At 38.2% G+C, this 12970-nt stretch overlaps 1 protein-coding gene across 1 annotated transcript in view; it reads left to right on the plus strand.

Moving 5' to 3' along the window:
• The window catches only part of LOC126456202 (glycerol kinase-like), a 213854-nt gene extending 204159 nt beyond the window's left edge, over positions 1 to 9695 (plus strand). Inside the window, exon 12 of the mRNA XM_050091956.1 lies at positions 9592 to 9695. Within this exon, the coding sequence (XP_049947913.1) occupies positions 9592 to 9695 (104 nt within the window). The remainder of the gene's footprint in view (positions 1 to 9591) is intronic.
• The last annotated feature ends 3275 nt before the right edge of the window (positions 9696 to 12970 follow it).

Below are 12970 nucleotides of genomic sequence, written 5' to 3' on the forward strand. Positions count from 1 at the left end.
GATTAAAATGTTGCGTTAAGCTGGTATCATCCTAATAATTATAGAGAAACTACGATTTTAGCCCTCCCAAGAAGGAATCCAATATGTAGGTAGCATCACAGCACCAAACATTGCTAAGCCAAATGTCATTATGGTGAATTCAGTTTTCAGCCAGAACAGAAGTCCATAAGGTATCTGAATCTTTCGATTAAAGTTATGTGATAATAGGCCTGATTTAAATTTAGTATTGTCAAATAATGTGCTCCCACGAAACACATAAAGCAATTGTGCAGCTGTGGTAATGAAACTGACTCTGATACAACATACTGGTCCAATGCCCAATAATCCACTATTGGTGGGTATCCCTTACCTTCCTCTTTAGGAACTAAAAACATAGGAGCTGCATAAGGTGGAAGCAGAGGGGCTAATGACTCCATCTGAAACAACTACTTAATAATCTGCTTCAGTTCTCACACCTTGGCTCGGGATAGGCAGTAAGGTGACTGCCGTACTGGGACCTGAACCGTTAACTGAATATCATATTCGATCATGTTTGTAAGGCCTAACAGCATAAAAACATCAGAGAAACGATCTTTACAGAGTCAGTTTCCTGAGCTTCCTATTGTTTAAGATGATCAAACTGAAATTTATTCTCGACCCCTTCCATTGCATTGATACCTCTGACCCTGTTACACACTAACAATCTATACTTCCTATCTGGCCTAAATTTAACCTCGGCAATTTTTCCAGCATTTTTCAAAACACATTGTGTCCATATTATTTAGTCACATCCTAAGATAACAGACAAAGAAAGATGCCTAGCTACCAGGAACACCAATGGCCAAAAATATCGTATATTTTCACATTGATCCACACCATACTGCCTAATGGCTGACTTTATCCATTCACAGTACTGAATTTGTGATTAACTGACAGCAAAGGTGGGAATTTACAAATTTTGTTATCACACTGGTGCCAATGATAGCCCATTAAGGAGCAGCTACTCCTTGAATCCAGTGAGCAACAAACCCACTCCCAATTAATAGCAGTTCACTGCCCACTTGAGATTAGTGCACCGAAACTAACAAACCCTAGCTATGTGCCCTGACTGATTACAGTGAAAAGAGCTGCTCACATGAAAAGAACCTTGCTGTTTCTTTCTGCCCCCAGATTCACTGGCCTTGCCACTGTAGCTTCAGCGTCCATAGTACTACTGTCTCCATCTATAAAGCAAAAGCTTTCAAAGGTCGGTACCAACTGATAAAAGACCAACGAAATTGTAGACTTTCTAGCAAAAATCACATGTGATCGGTCCTCAGGAACATGCCTTCCAAAATATCGCTGTTTCACTCTCAGTAGCACCTGAATGTAGCAGAAATCAAGCCCTGTGGATGTCCTGTATGTAGTGGGCAAAACTTTAATTCTCCCCTTCCCTTGCCACCCCCCCAGAATATTATCAGAAATATAAGAATGTGCAAAAACTGGAGGACATCAGCCTCATATCTCCAGAGCAGCAAGATACATACTTAGCTTTTACTGTGTTTCACTAAAAGCATATTTCTTGTCTCGTTTGTGTTTTTCTATTTGAGAGATTTAATTTTGCATTTTGTATCTGTAGTAGTACATTTAGGCAGTCTGTAATGCAGTACATTCAGGCAGTCTGTAGCATAGTGCAGTTTTCATTTCTCCTGAACAATCAGCTACACAGCTTATTAAGGCACCAGAGTCCATTGGTGACACACCATGTGGGCAGCAAGTTGCTTATCTAAGTTTCTGTGTATAGTTTACTTCTTCAGTTAGTCTTGCTGGGATGGGAAGGATGTGTGCATTATGTGCAGACACTGGAAGAGTTGGCCGCATTTCACAAACAGCTGAATGCACTTTCAGCTATGGTCAGCAGCCTTCAGACTGACGGCTTGGAGTACAGCAGTGGTGGAGAATTTGGCATATCACATGGGACACCCCAGGTGTTCGTTTTGCTCGCAGGATGTGCTGATGTGGCATTTCCTATTGTACCCGGTGCAGTGGACTCAGCCTCACAGCAGGTCGGATGGTATGTAGTAACACGATTTTGTCACTTGAGGTGGAAGCTGACCATCTGGCCTCACCTGTTCTGAAAGTGAATATCTGGCTGTTCCTTCAGCAGGGTCTAAGCAGGCACATGTGGGCTGGAGTTTGCTGAATTCATTAAAATGGCTGGGAGGGTGGAGAAGGCTGCTGACCTCCAATTTGCAACATTCTTCTCAGAGTTGATCAGGATCCTAGGTTTGGAGCTGAGAGGGGGATCTCAACCAAAAGCTTTGTCGACTTTGTGCAGAGAATAAAGACACTTCAACTGTCAAAATTTTATCAGTAAGTCAAAGTATTGATAATAAAGTTCCCGAATTTATTGCCCTCCAGGAAATATCTTGTGCACATATTATTCTTGGGACTGAGATCTGGCAGAAACCTGAAGACGATAGTTGTGAGATATTTAGCGGGTCATGAAACATATGTTGGAAAGAAGATTAGATACCACAAGAGGAGAGTGTTCATTGCAACTGACAGAAATATTGTGTCTACTGACCTCGAATTTGAGTGTGACAGTGAAGTTTTCTGGTTGCGTATAAATAAATAAACAGGTTTGGCTGGAACCAAGTTAACCTTTTTAACACTTTTTCATATGATGCACTGTGAACTATGGAGGAAGGAGAACAGGCATCTTCCATATTTCTAGATTTCCAGGAAGCATTTGACGTGGTGCCCCACTGGTGACTCTAAACGAAGATATGTGAGTGGCTCAGAGACTTCTTAAGTAATAGAAACCAGTATGTTGTCTTCAGTGACGACTGAAGAGAAGGGTACCATCAGGAGTGCCCAAGGAAGTGTGATAGGAGTACTTTTATTTTCTATGCCCATAAATCATCTGGTGGACACAGTGGGCAGCAATCTTCGGATGTTTGCTGATGATGCTGTGTTGTACAGCAAGGTGTTGAAGTTGAGTGACTGCAGGATGATATAAGATAAGTTAACAAAATTTCTAGTTGGTATGATGAATGGCAACTAGCTCTGAATGTAGAAAATGTTAGTTCATGCAGATGAGTATGAAAAACAAACCAGTAATGTCCAGATGCAACATTGGTAGTGTCCTGCTTGACAGAGTCACATTGTTTGTACATCTTCGCACAACGTTGCAAAGCGATATGACATGGAACAAGCATGTGAGGATTGTTGTACAAAAGGTGAATGGTCCTCTTCAGTTTATTGAATAATTCTAGGAAAGTATGATTCATCTGTAAAGGAGACCGCCTGTAGGATGCTAATGTGTCTGGGATCAATACTAGATTGGATAAATGGAAGACATCGAAGCAGTTCAAAGGCGAGCTGCTAGATTTGTTCATGGTAGGTTCAAACGACATACAGGTGTTACAGAGATGCTTCATGAACTCAAATTGAATCCCTGGAGGAGAGACAATGCTCTCCTCAAGGAAAACAACTGAGAAAATTTAGAGAACTGGCATTTAAAGCTGACTGTAGAACTATTCTGCTGCTGCCAACATACATTTTGCGTAAGGACCACACAGATAAGATATGAGAAATTAGGTCTCATATGGAGGCATGTAGACAGTTGCTTTTCCCTCGATCTATTTGCAAGTGGAAGAGGGAAGGAAATGACTAGGAGTGGTGCAGAGTACTCTTGCCATGCTCTGTACAGTGACTTGTATGTGTAGATGTAGATATAAGTTCTATAAATGCAAAAACTGCACCATCTCCACACTAGATTCAGTTGACAAAGCTCACCTTCCTGTAGCATCTTGTAATTGCATTGGGAAGCTTCTTACAGTGGTATGACACTCCAGTATCACCACTGTGTGGCACACCACAATTGCTCCGCACATGCATTAACCCCGCCTAGCAACCTTTCGTACAAATACAAACCAATGCTTCAAAGCTGAAACTGCATTTATTTAGCCTGTAATTTCTCCAGCATTGGGGTTTGTTTCCCACCTATATTAATTTGGAACAAATCTTGAATCCAATAGGATTAGATCATGCTGATGATTGGGAAAAACAAACCACTAAAGTTCAGATGCAGCATTACGAGTATCCTGCTTGACACAGTCATTTTGTTTATATATAGGGTTGCAAAGTGAAATGAAATGGAATGAGCATGTGAGGATTGTGGTAGGGAATGTGGGTGGTCAACTTTGATTTGTTGGGCTTACACAATATTTGCCTTCAGGAAGGAGAACTGTCCTATGAAAACTCAATATTGTCTTGCACCGCGGAAAGGAATTTGGAACACAGGTTAGCAGCCACACCTACCTCATTTATATCTTGTTTATTCAGCAGTAGCACACAGTCCAAAGTGCCATGCAGTCTCTGTGTTTACTTCTGTCAACGGTTTGGCCTTTAAACTTAGTTTATATTATAAAAATTCGTTCTTCAAATGGGAGAGCCAGTCGCTTCTTGGGTGTCCTTGCTTGACAGTGGAATAATCTGTAACAAAACACAAGGAACAATGCCAAACAATAAACTTTAATTAAGCTAATTTTCTTGGTTTGCTGAATTTCCTTTGTATTTCCTATGATGCGGCCACACTCTGCTGCAATTGAAAGATGGTAGCAATGCATGAAGGAGGGAGTGGTAAGGTACTAGGCTTCAGAAAGTGAACCTCTTACACAACAAATCTTGTTTTATTTATCAGAATTGTCCACAAAACAAATTTGGCAAAATTTAAAAGATACATTTCCAATAAAATTTAACATTTGCTAAGAAAAGAATTTGCAAGCAAGGCTCAGTTAAACTTTTGACAATAACAATAATTAAGACAAACAATCTTCACTTCACCTATTACAGTTACTAAAGAGCCTTTAAAGAAATTTGACACATTTTAAAAGGGAAACAGTTTTCAATTGAAAATATGTTACTTTGACATTAGGACAATTAATTGATAGAAAAAAAAATCAGTGATTGAAACTAAAAACAGATTTACAATCTGCTCACCTATAGTAAGGCCACTGATTCAACACTTTGATCAAGGTTTGCTTCTTACAGGTGAGCATGTTAGTTACAATTTACAAACACCATTGATGATAATTAGTCACTTTACAACAACATAAAGAAAACAGTTATATTCACACCATATGCATAGTTACACAAAGGAATAAATCTAGTCAGTGAGACCTGAAACATGATATCCATACTTAAAGTGATTATAAGCTAAGCAATACTCAGCACACCACTGAGCATTAATACCACAATATTCATGTATTACCACTAAGTACACTAGAAAAGTTCAGGTAACCCTACAGACAAGACTTGGTGCATGGCCTTAAAAGTAAGCAAATAGAAGTTGGTCTCACCACTTGATAATGACATATTAAACCATTGATAGCCCCTAACACTGTTACTTTAATTGTATTTCACTGTAGTGCTGCCAAGAAGTTTACAATGGAAGGGACTTTCAATGACAAAATGATTAGTTCAGGTTCAGCAACTGAATACTCATCAGATTCAACATAGTCTAGTTGCTTAGATAGAATTCCAGTCAATCATCAGTGAAATCTGTCTCAGTATTCTGCAGCTAAGAATTTAAGAACCATGAAGTGGTAATATTCCATCCATTGCAGTGCACTATCACGCAGGAACGATTACTACTGAATTTTAGACCTCCTCACAGTATGCCACACCCTATGCCACATGAGGATATAAACACTGGGTACCATATGTCTGTTGTGTAGCACACTGCTCCACTGCCTCTCTGTGTGCCCCCTTTAGGCAGACTGCAAAAACCGCCACCCAATGACGAAGGGACAGTGTCTCTCATCGATGAAAGTTGGTGCCTGGTTTGGTGTATGTAGGAAAAGCTGTAGGGAGAAGGTTATATATATGCCAAGCAGCTTGTGTGTAAGCAAGTCGAGCATCTGTCCTCCCAAATATCTGGATCAATTTCAACCAAATTTGGTATGCAAACAACAAACTTCATGAGTACCAGCAATGTGGAGGTTAGAATCTCCTAGTCCCTGTGGGAGCAAACGTAAGGCAAAAACTTTTTTTTTCAGCCCCTGGTGTGTAGGATGCACTGTGCAACAAGCTTGTTGTGTGGGAGTGGTATCAGCCTAGCTTATCAATGTGCTTTGTAGGGCATCCTATACATCAAGGGCAAAAAATTGTTTTCAAGTCTCTGATGTGTAGGCTGCCTTGCAAGAAAGATCTGTTGCGTTAGTATTGGCCTGCATTATTGACCTACTTTGTACGGCATCCTATACATCAGGGGAAAAAATGATCTTCAAGTCCCAGAGATATAGGCTCCTCTGCATGACATGTGTTGTGGGAGTAAGATTGGTATATTTTATTGTTATGTTTTTCAGGGGCTATAAGTGTTGGTGGGCACAGCTGGTGGAAGGTGGAGGTAGATAGTAAAAGGAATGAAAAGAGAGAGAGAGAGAGGGGTAGAAGGGGATGGATAATGGGAGATGGGACCAGTAGGAAATGAGTATGGAGACGTGGGGAGGAGGAGAGGGACAGAGAGAGGGGAGAAGAAAATAGACAAAGAGGGAGGAGGAAGACATGAACAGAGAGAGGGGGAGGAACAGCTGCACAGAGAGAAGGGGAGAGGATGTGAGAGGAGAAAGAGAGTGTGAGAATGCAGGTGGTGGAGAGAGAGGGTGTTTGGTGGAAGATCAAGAGTGTGTAAAGAGGCAGGTGGAAGCTTGGCAGGTTGTGAAGAGGCATGTGGAAGAGGTAATAAATATGAGAGTGGTTTGAAAAGTTCTTGGAATTACCACTAGAGGTCAGCACTAGCGCAACAAGCTGTTCACGTGATATTAATTGGACTGTTCCTTGTAAATAGATGCCACATCAGTGCTCTTGGAAGAGAGCTGTGGCGGTGACGTGACTCTGTTGTTGTTCTCGTGTAGTGATTTGTGAAGATGGAAAAATCGAGATCTGAGCAGTGATTAAGTACTTTGTAAAGAAAGGTATGAAAGCAAACAACATTCATGTCAATTTTCAGAATACACTGGGGGACTCTGCTCCTTCATATTCAACTGTTGCCAAGTGGACAAATGAATTTAAATTTGGTCGGGAGAACTTAGAAGTTGATACATGCTGTGGTGTGTCACTATACAAATCATTGAAAAAGTCCACAAAATGGTCGCCAATTGAAAGTGTGTGAAATTGCTCACACTTACCAGATGTCATCTCAAAGGGTACATCATATTTTAACTGAAGAATTAGAAATGAAAAAATTATCTGCAAGATGGATGCTGTGACTCGAGACAAGCGCCCACATAAATGTGTTGTCGCCATGGCAAAATTACACGAACTAAGGTATGAATTGTTGCCAAACCCACTTTATTCACCTGATATGGCTCCGCTATGACTTCAGTCGTGTTCCAAAACAGAAACTTTTTCTTGGTGGACGAAGATTCATTTCAAACGAAGAATTAATAGCTGGAGTTGTCAACTATTTTGCAGGTCTGGAGGAAACTCATTTTCGAGATGGGATCAAGGAACTGGGACATCATTGGACCAAGTGCATAAATCTATAAGGAGACTACATTGAAAAACAAAAAAAGTTTCAGTGATGCAAGTACTTTTTTCCTATTCCGTTCTGAGATCTTTTCAAACCACGCTCGTACCTAGGCAAAGCCAGATTGTTCAGACATTTTTTATTGTGAATGTGAAACGTCACAATATGAGCACACACTTATAATTTTCTCTACATACATACTCTGCAAGCTGCTGTATGGTGCACGGTGGAGGGTATCCTGTACCCCTACTAGTACCATTTCTCAAACACTGACCTCTAGAGCACTAAATTCAGTGCTTCAGAGGCGCAACGGACTCCCATATGTAGTGATATCAAACCACATTTTCTCTAGTGAATCATAATCATTGTGCCTGAATTGAAATACTAACAGATGGTGAATATCGAAACTTAGGAGCCACAAAATCCCAATTTCACCACTGGTGAATTATCATTTGTTATAAGTCTGGATTTTCCAAAACAACTGGCTGTAAAATACAAACTCATCATTTACAAATTCCTATTAAAGTTATGAATTCCCCTCATTCATTCCAACCCCTTTCTTTATTTTAATCTTGGTTACATGATGCAGTCAGTTGTAACTGACTCAGTTAATAATGCTTTTTCAAGATTTGAGATGCAGTTCTTCAAAATTTCTGAATAGCATGTTAATGTCTGATGAAAGTTTTCAATTCCATCAACTGTTAACACATATAATATGTTATTTCAATATTTCTTACATTTCCTGACATTTGCTTGACTAGAACTCTGACGTATTTGAAATGACTTCCTCGTGTAGTGATGTGTATAACTTCACAGAATTCTTTTGGTCTCTTTTACTGTTGCAAGGAAGACTACTGAAACATATTTTGAATTTCACATTCAGATCCTTTATTTGGATTGTGATGAGTACCTTGTGTAGCAAAAACTATTTGTCTCTTACAGCAGTAACTAATCATTACAGCAAAATTACGAGTTCTTTTACTATTTTGTGCAAGTGCCTGTGCCTCAGGTGGTACACTGTCACACCTTTCAACATGTGGTGAGTACTGGATACTTCCACTGTACTTAGTTTTTTCTTAGTTTTTTGTTGTTATGGGCTGGCCATGCACTGGGAGAGTATTACAATATTTACACTATTTACTGCAGTCTGTAGCACTACAGTCTCATAGCAAAGTGTGAAAAATTTGAATCAACAGAAAAAAAATGTACAATGGATATTATTTAATAGATTTACCACAAACTATAAATTGTGGAGCTTGTATGCCATAGTGTTGACATCAAATTTCTGAACTTTACTTTGAATCACCATGTGTGGAGTTTACAGAAAACTATAAAGCATTGTATGGTTTGCCTGATGTTGAACTGATGAAAGGGTTACAGAGTGTGCAGTGAAATAACATTTGTTGACAATTGATAAAGTGCGATGAAAGCCACCAGTAGTGCCGCAGTCAAATGGATCTCATATTCTACCATAGAAAGAAGCATATTCTTCTTTTACAGTGGATGATACCACTATGGACACATCTGTGCTGAAACGCTGTAGCACTTAACTATATTCAATGCACAGTGCACTTAAAACTGCCGTGGTGGCAGTAATCTGCAGTCAAAGGGGTAAAATATTGTTGACAGAGGAAAATGTGATTTGAAAAGTGACAGTCAGTCCAGAGGTGCTATCAATAAACTTGAGTCACAAGAAAATCTCACACTAATGTTAGCAATTTTGCAACCACAATGACTTTTCATTTATTTGTGTTGTGCAGCAATAGCTTAAGGTATTATGGAATAAAATGAACACATTTTTTTGGTGGAGCTTCAACAGGAACTTAGAATGAGCTACAAGAAGTAAATACCTAAAAAGTTTGTTAGTCAGTTAACTAGCAAAACTAGAATAAAAAATCTCACAGAGTGTTCTTTGTAAATTTTACAGTCATCATTTCTAGTTAATTTATATTATGAATTTAGTAATAATTTGTTTTAGCTTTCAGTTTCTGTATTTGTAGATGTTTGAGTGTTGTACGTATGGGTAAAATTATTTTACATGTATATGTAATGTACAGCTTTCTGAAATATTTAATTTATATCATTTAACTTTGTAGATGAAAGATACAGACTCCTGGCTTCTCTACCTGGCACTTTGTTCCTCATCACGAATTTTATTTTCCTAATTTTAAGCAAAGAATTTGCTAAGGAGCAGTCTTAACAGATACAAGATGAAGTATTATTTGTTAAATAATATATTTTAATATTAATAGATGTAATAATTGTTAAACAGGGCACCACAAAAAGATTTTCTCTCAGTATGTGATGCTGTTGTGACATCTCATTATTTGTGAAAACATATTTTTATTGTACTCATATTTTTGAAAACAGTCTTGTCTTCTCTCTCACAAGGAAAGTAGCAAATTAATGTTAATACATTGTCTTAAACTGCAGAATGTGCTAACAAAACTTTCTATCTCGTGAGTTTATATTAGGAATATCCATGATGTCATGTTATTAAACTTATTATAAAACATTATGTAAATACATATCCAAAAACTATACCTCAGCAATTGTTTTAGTGCCTCTGATCTGTAACTTCATTATTTTTTACTGACAGTTGCAGATATTATTTAGAAAGAGAAACAAAAATAAATAAAATTTTTTCACCAAAAATCTCGTATCATTTTGAGACCCCCTGCTTAATGCATCACTACACACCTGTTTTCAGTTCCCTCTACAGTTCAACAGGAACTGCATTTTTCTTTGCAATATATGGAATGTTCTTCTCTTGATAATCCTGTTTGTGTGTGCATATTTTCTACTGGTGAACCGAATAGAATTTTTCAGAGATAGAACTTCTCAAACAAAATGTTTTATTTTAACAGAAACAGCAACACCACTATAAATACATAGAAATGTTGATAGAAAATGTAGGTTTTCTACTTGTTATCTGTGCTTATGGCAAAAACACATAGTGTTATTTGTGTTAATTTATTCAATTTATTTAATTTTGATTAACAGGGTAATCAAATTAAAGTTTCACTTACAAAATTACTTTAAAAAAAGAACTGTTCAGAATGACTTCAAATTTGAACAGAATATTATCGAAGAATGGGGAAACATTATGGAAATAAAAAAAAAAATTAACAAAAATTTTCCCACTAGATGCACTGCAAAGCATCATAACATAAATGGGTTTGACTACAAGTGACAGCTGAATCAAAATTCAATGGCTACAGTGTGCATTGCAAATTAAACTAACCCTATTGAGCAACATGTATTACTGCACAAGTTTGTAATTTAACAGGTGTGGCACTATTAATTAGGTAAGCCCATCCCTTATGGAAAGGTCATACCATATTGGATGGGACAAATAAATTTTTAATTGTCCTGAGCCAAAAGCCACATAAAAAGCAACAATGAACTAGGTTTTTAATTGTTGTGAGATTGATGCAAGACATATTTAATATGCTGTCCACCATTTTTTGCCACAATTTGAAATTGAGAAATAGCATTTTCCACAGCAGATCAGAGTGTATCAGAGATCTGGTCCAGACTGCCTTGTGCAATACATGCATTCAGTTCAGCAACATTTCTAATTGATACACTGAACACAACATCTTTCAGATAACCCCACAACCAGAAGTCACAACGATTAAGATCATGAGATTTTGATGGCCAGGCTGTAGTGAAATTAGGCTGATAATTCTAGCATTCCTAAAATGCCTCCACAGCAGCTGCTTTCCTGCTGTGCAGTGTTGGATGAATGCCATCTTGCGTAAAAATGATCTTACCAACACATCCATGCTATTGAAGGGTTGGAATGACTTCATTGCACAAAAGACTCTCATGACATTTACCAGTGATGGTATAGGTAACAGAACCCACAGGGCCCATCTCCTTAAAAAATATGGCCCTATGATAAACAACACCAGCAACTCAAACCATTCAGCCAACTTAGCAGAATGAAGCAGCGCTGGTTGATGTGCGAGTGGGTTTTCTGTTGCCCATATTCTACAATTCTGCATATTTATATGTCTTTGGAGGAGGAAATGAACTTCATCTGCCCACAGAATGTTCCATGGCCATTTGTTGTCCTCTTCCCTTGAGAGGAAGAAATACTAGAGCAAACATCTGTCATCCAGAAAGGTTAGTCAGCATGAAGAACTCCTGAAAATGGGTGATTTTGTATGGATAAAAATGGAGGATGTGTTTTTTATGCACTGTGCTCACAGGTACATTCAGGCAGTTTGCCTTGCACTGCATGTCTTACACCACTGAACAATCTCTCCTAAAATGTTGTGGCCACATCATCTACTGACATTGAATCAACTACTTTCCTCCCTCAGCCACACTACACTTCAAAAGAATCTGTCTCTTCAAATTCTGAATTATTTTATCCAGACCCTTGGCAAACATCAGATCAATCCCTTTTTTCATATCCTTGAGTACCCAAAACTTCTGCACAGCTACACTAGCACACATCACCACTCTTGAAATACCAGCAGTGCACAATCCTGCATTGAGACAGTCATGCTAAGGGTCTCAGATGCAAACTGAGGACAGCCATGTAACCTACATCTTTTATTTTGTGTATCAACCACCTACAGTACCATCCAGTGGTAAAATTTTCGTTAATTTTTTCTCCTGTAACATTTCCATCTTCTTAGATAGTATTCTATCAAATACGACGTCATTCTGAGTAGTGGTTCTTTTTCACAGCATTTTGAAAGTGAAACTCCAATTATAATCATCATCTGCTTCACTCCTCCTATACATTTCATCACATCCAGTCTCATAATGGTGTTTTATAATTCTTTAACCTCTCTGTGTCAAAACAATCATTTTTACCATCCGCTTTGGTTAGTGCTGTTGATACGTAAGTTGAGATAGCCAACAACAAGTGTTGCAGCTCATTTCTGATTCATTCATTCATTGTTTAGACATTGTATTTTGTGAATCACTTTCATGAAGGGTAGCTCTCAGGGATTCGGATTTAGTTAAATCATACATTAATGGATGGAAACAGCCACTGTAGGCTACATCTGTGAAGTAAGGTACTAAAAAATTTGATTAGTTCTAAGCTACTAATGTTGGTTACATAGGAATTACTTTTAGATTACTTCATGTGCATGAAAAAAAGCACCTACTTTGAGAAAACCACTGCTCCTCTTTTCACATTACTCAGCCGCTGCTTTCATCTAATTCTTCAAACAAAGCATTAATGCAGATTTACATAGGATGGTGTCAAACCAGTTGTTTACATGTGGGACGCTTCTATGATTACAAAATTTTAGGGGTGATGGATAGGGGTAAACAGGTCAATTTGGGGTAAGAGACCCTGGTCAAGAAATGAGAGAGTAAAAGCGTAATCATGGATACACCCTGTAGTGACATAATTAAAACACATTATAACACTAGAGTTATGTAGAATTTACATAGCTGAGGCTCAGTGTTCTACAAATTTTAATTTTGTTCTTTGTTTTTGAATGT

This window comes from Schistocerca serialis, chromosome 2 (assembly GCF_023864345.2).
Source record: "Schistocerca serialis cubense isolate TAMUIC-IGC-003099 chromosome 2, iqSchSeri2.2, whole genome shotgun sequence".
NCBI classification, from domain to species: domain Eukaryota; kingdom Metazoa; phylum Arthropoda; class Insecta; order Orthoptera; family Acrididae; genus Schistocerca; species Schistocerca serialis.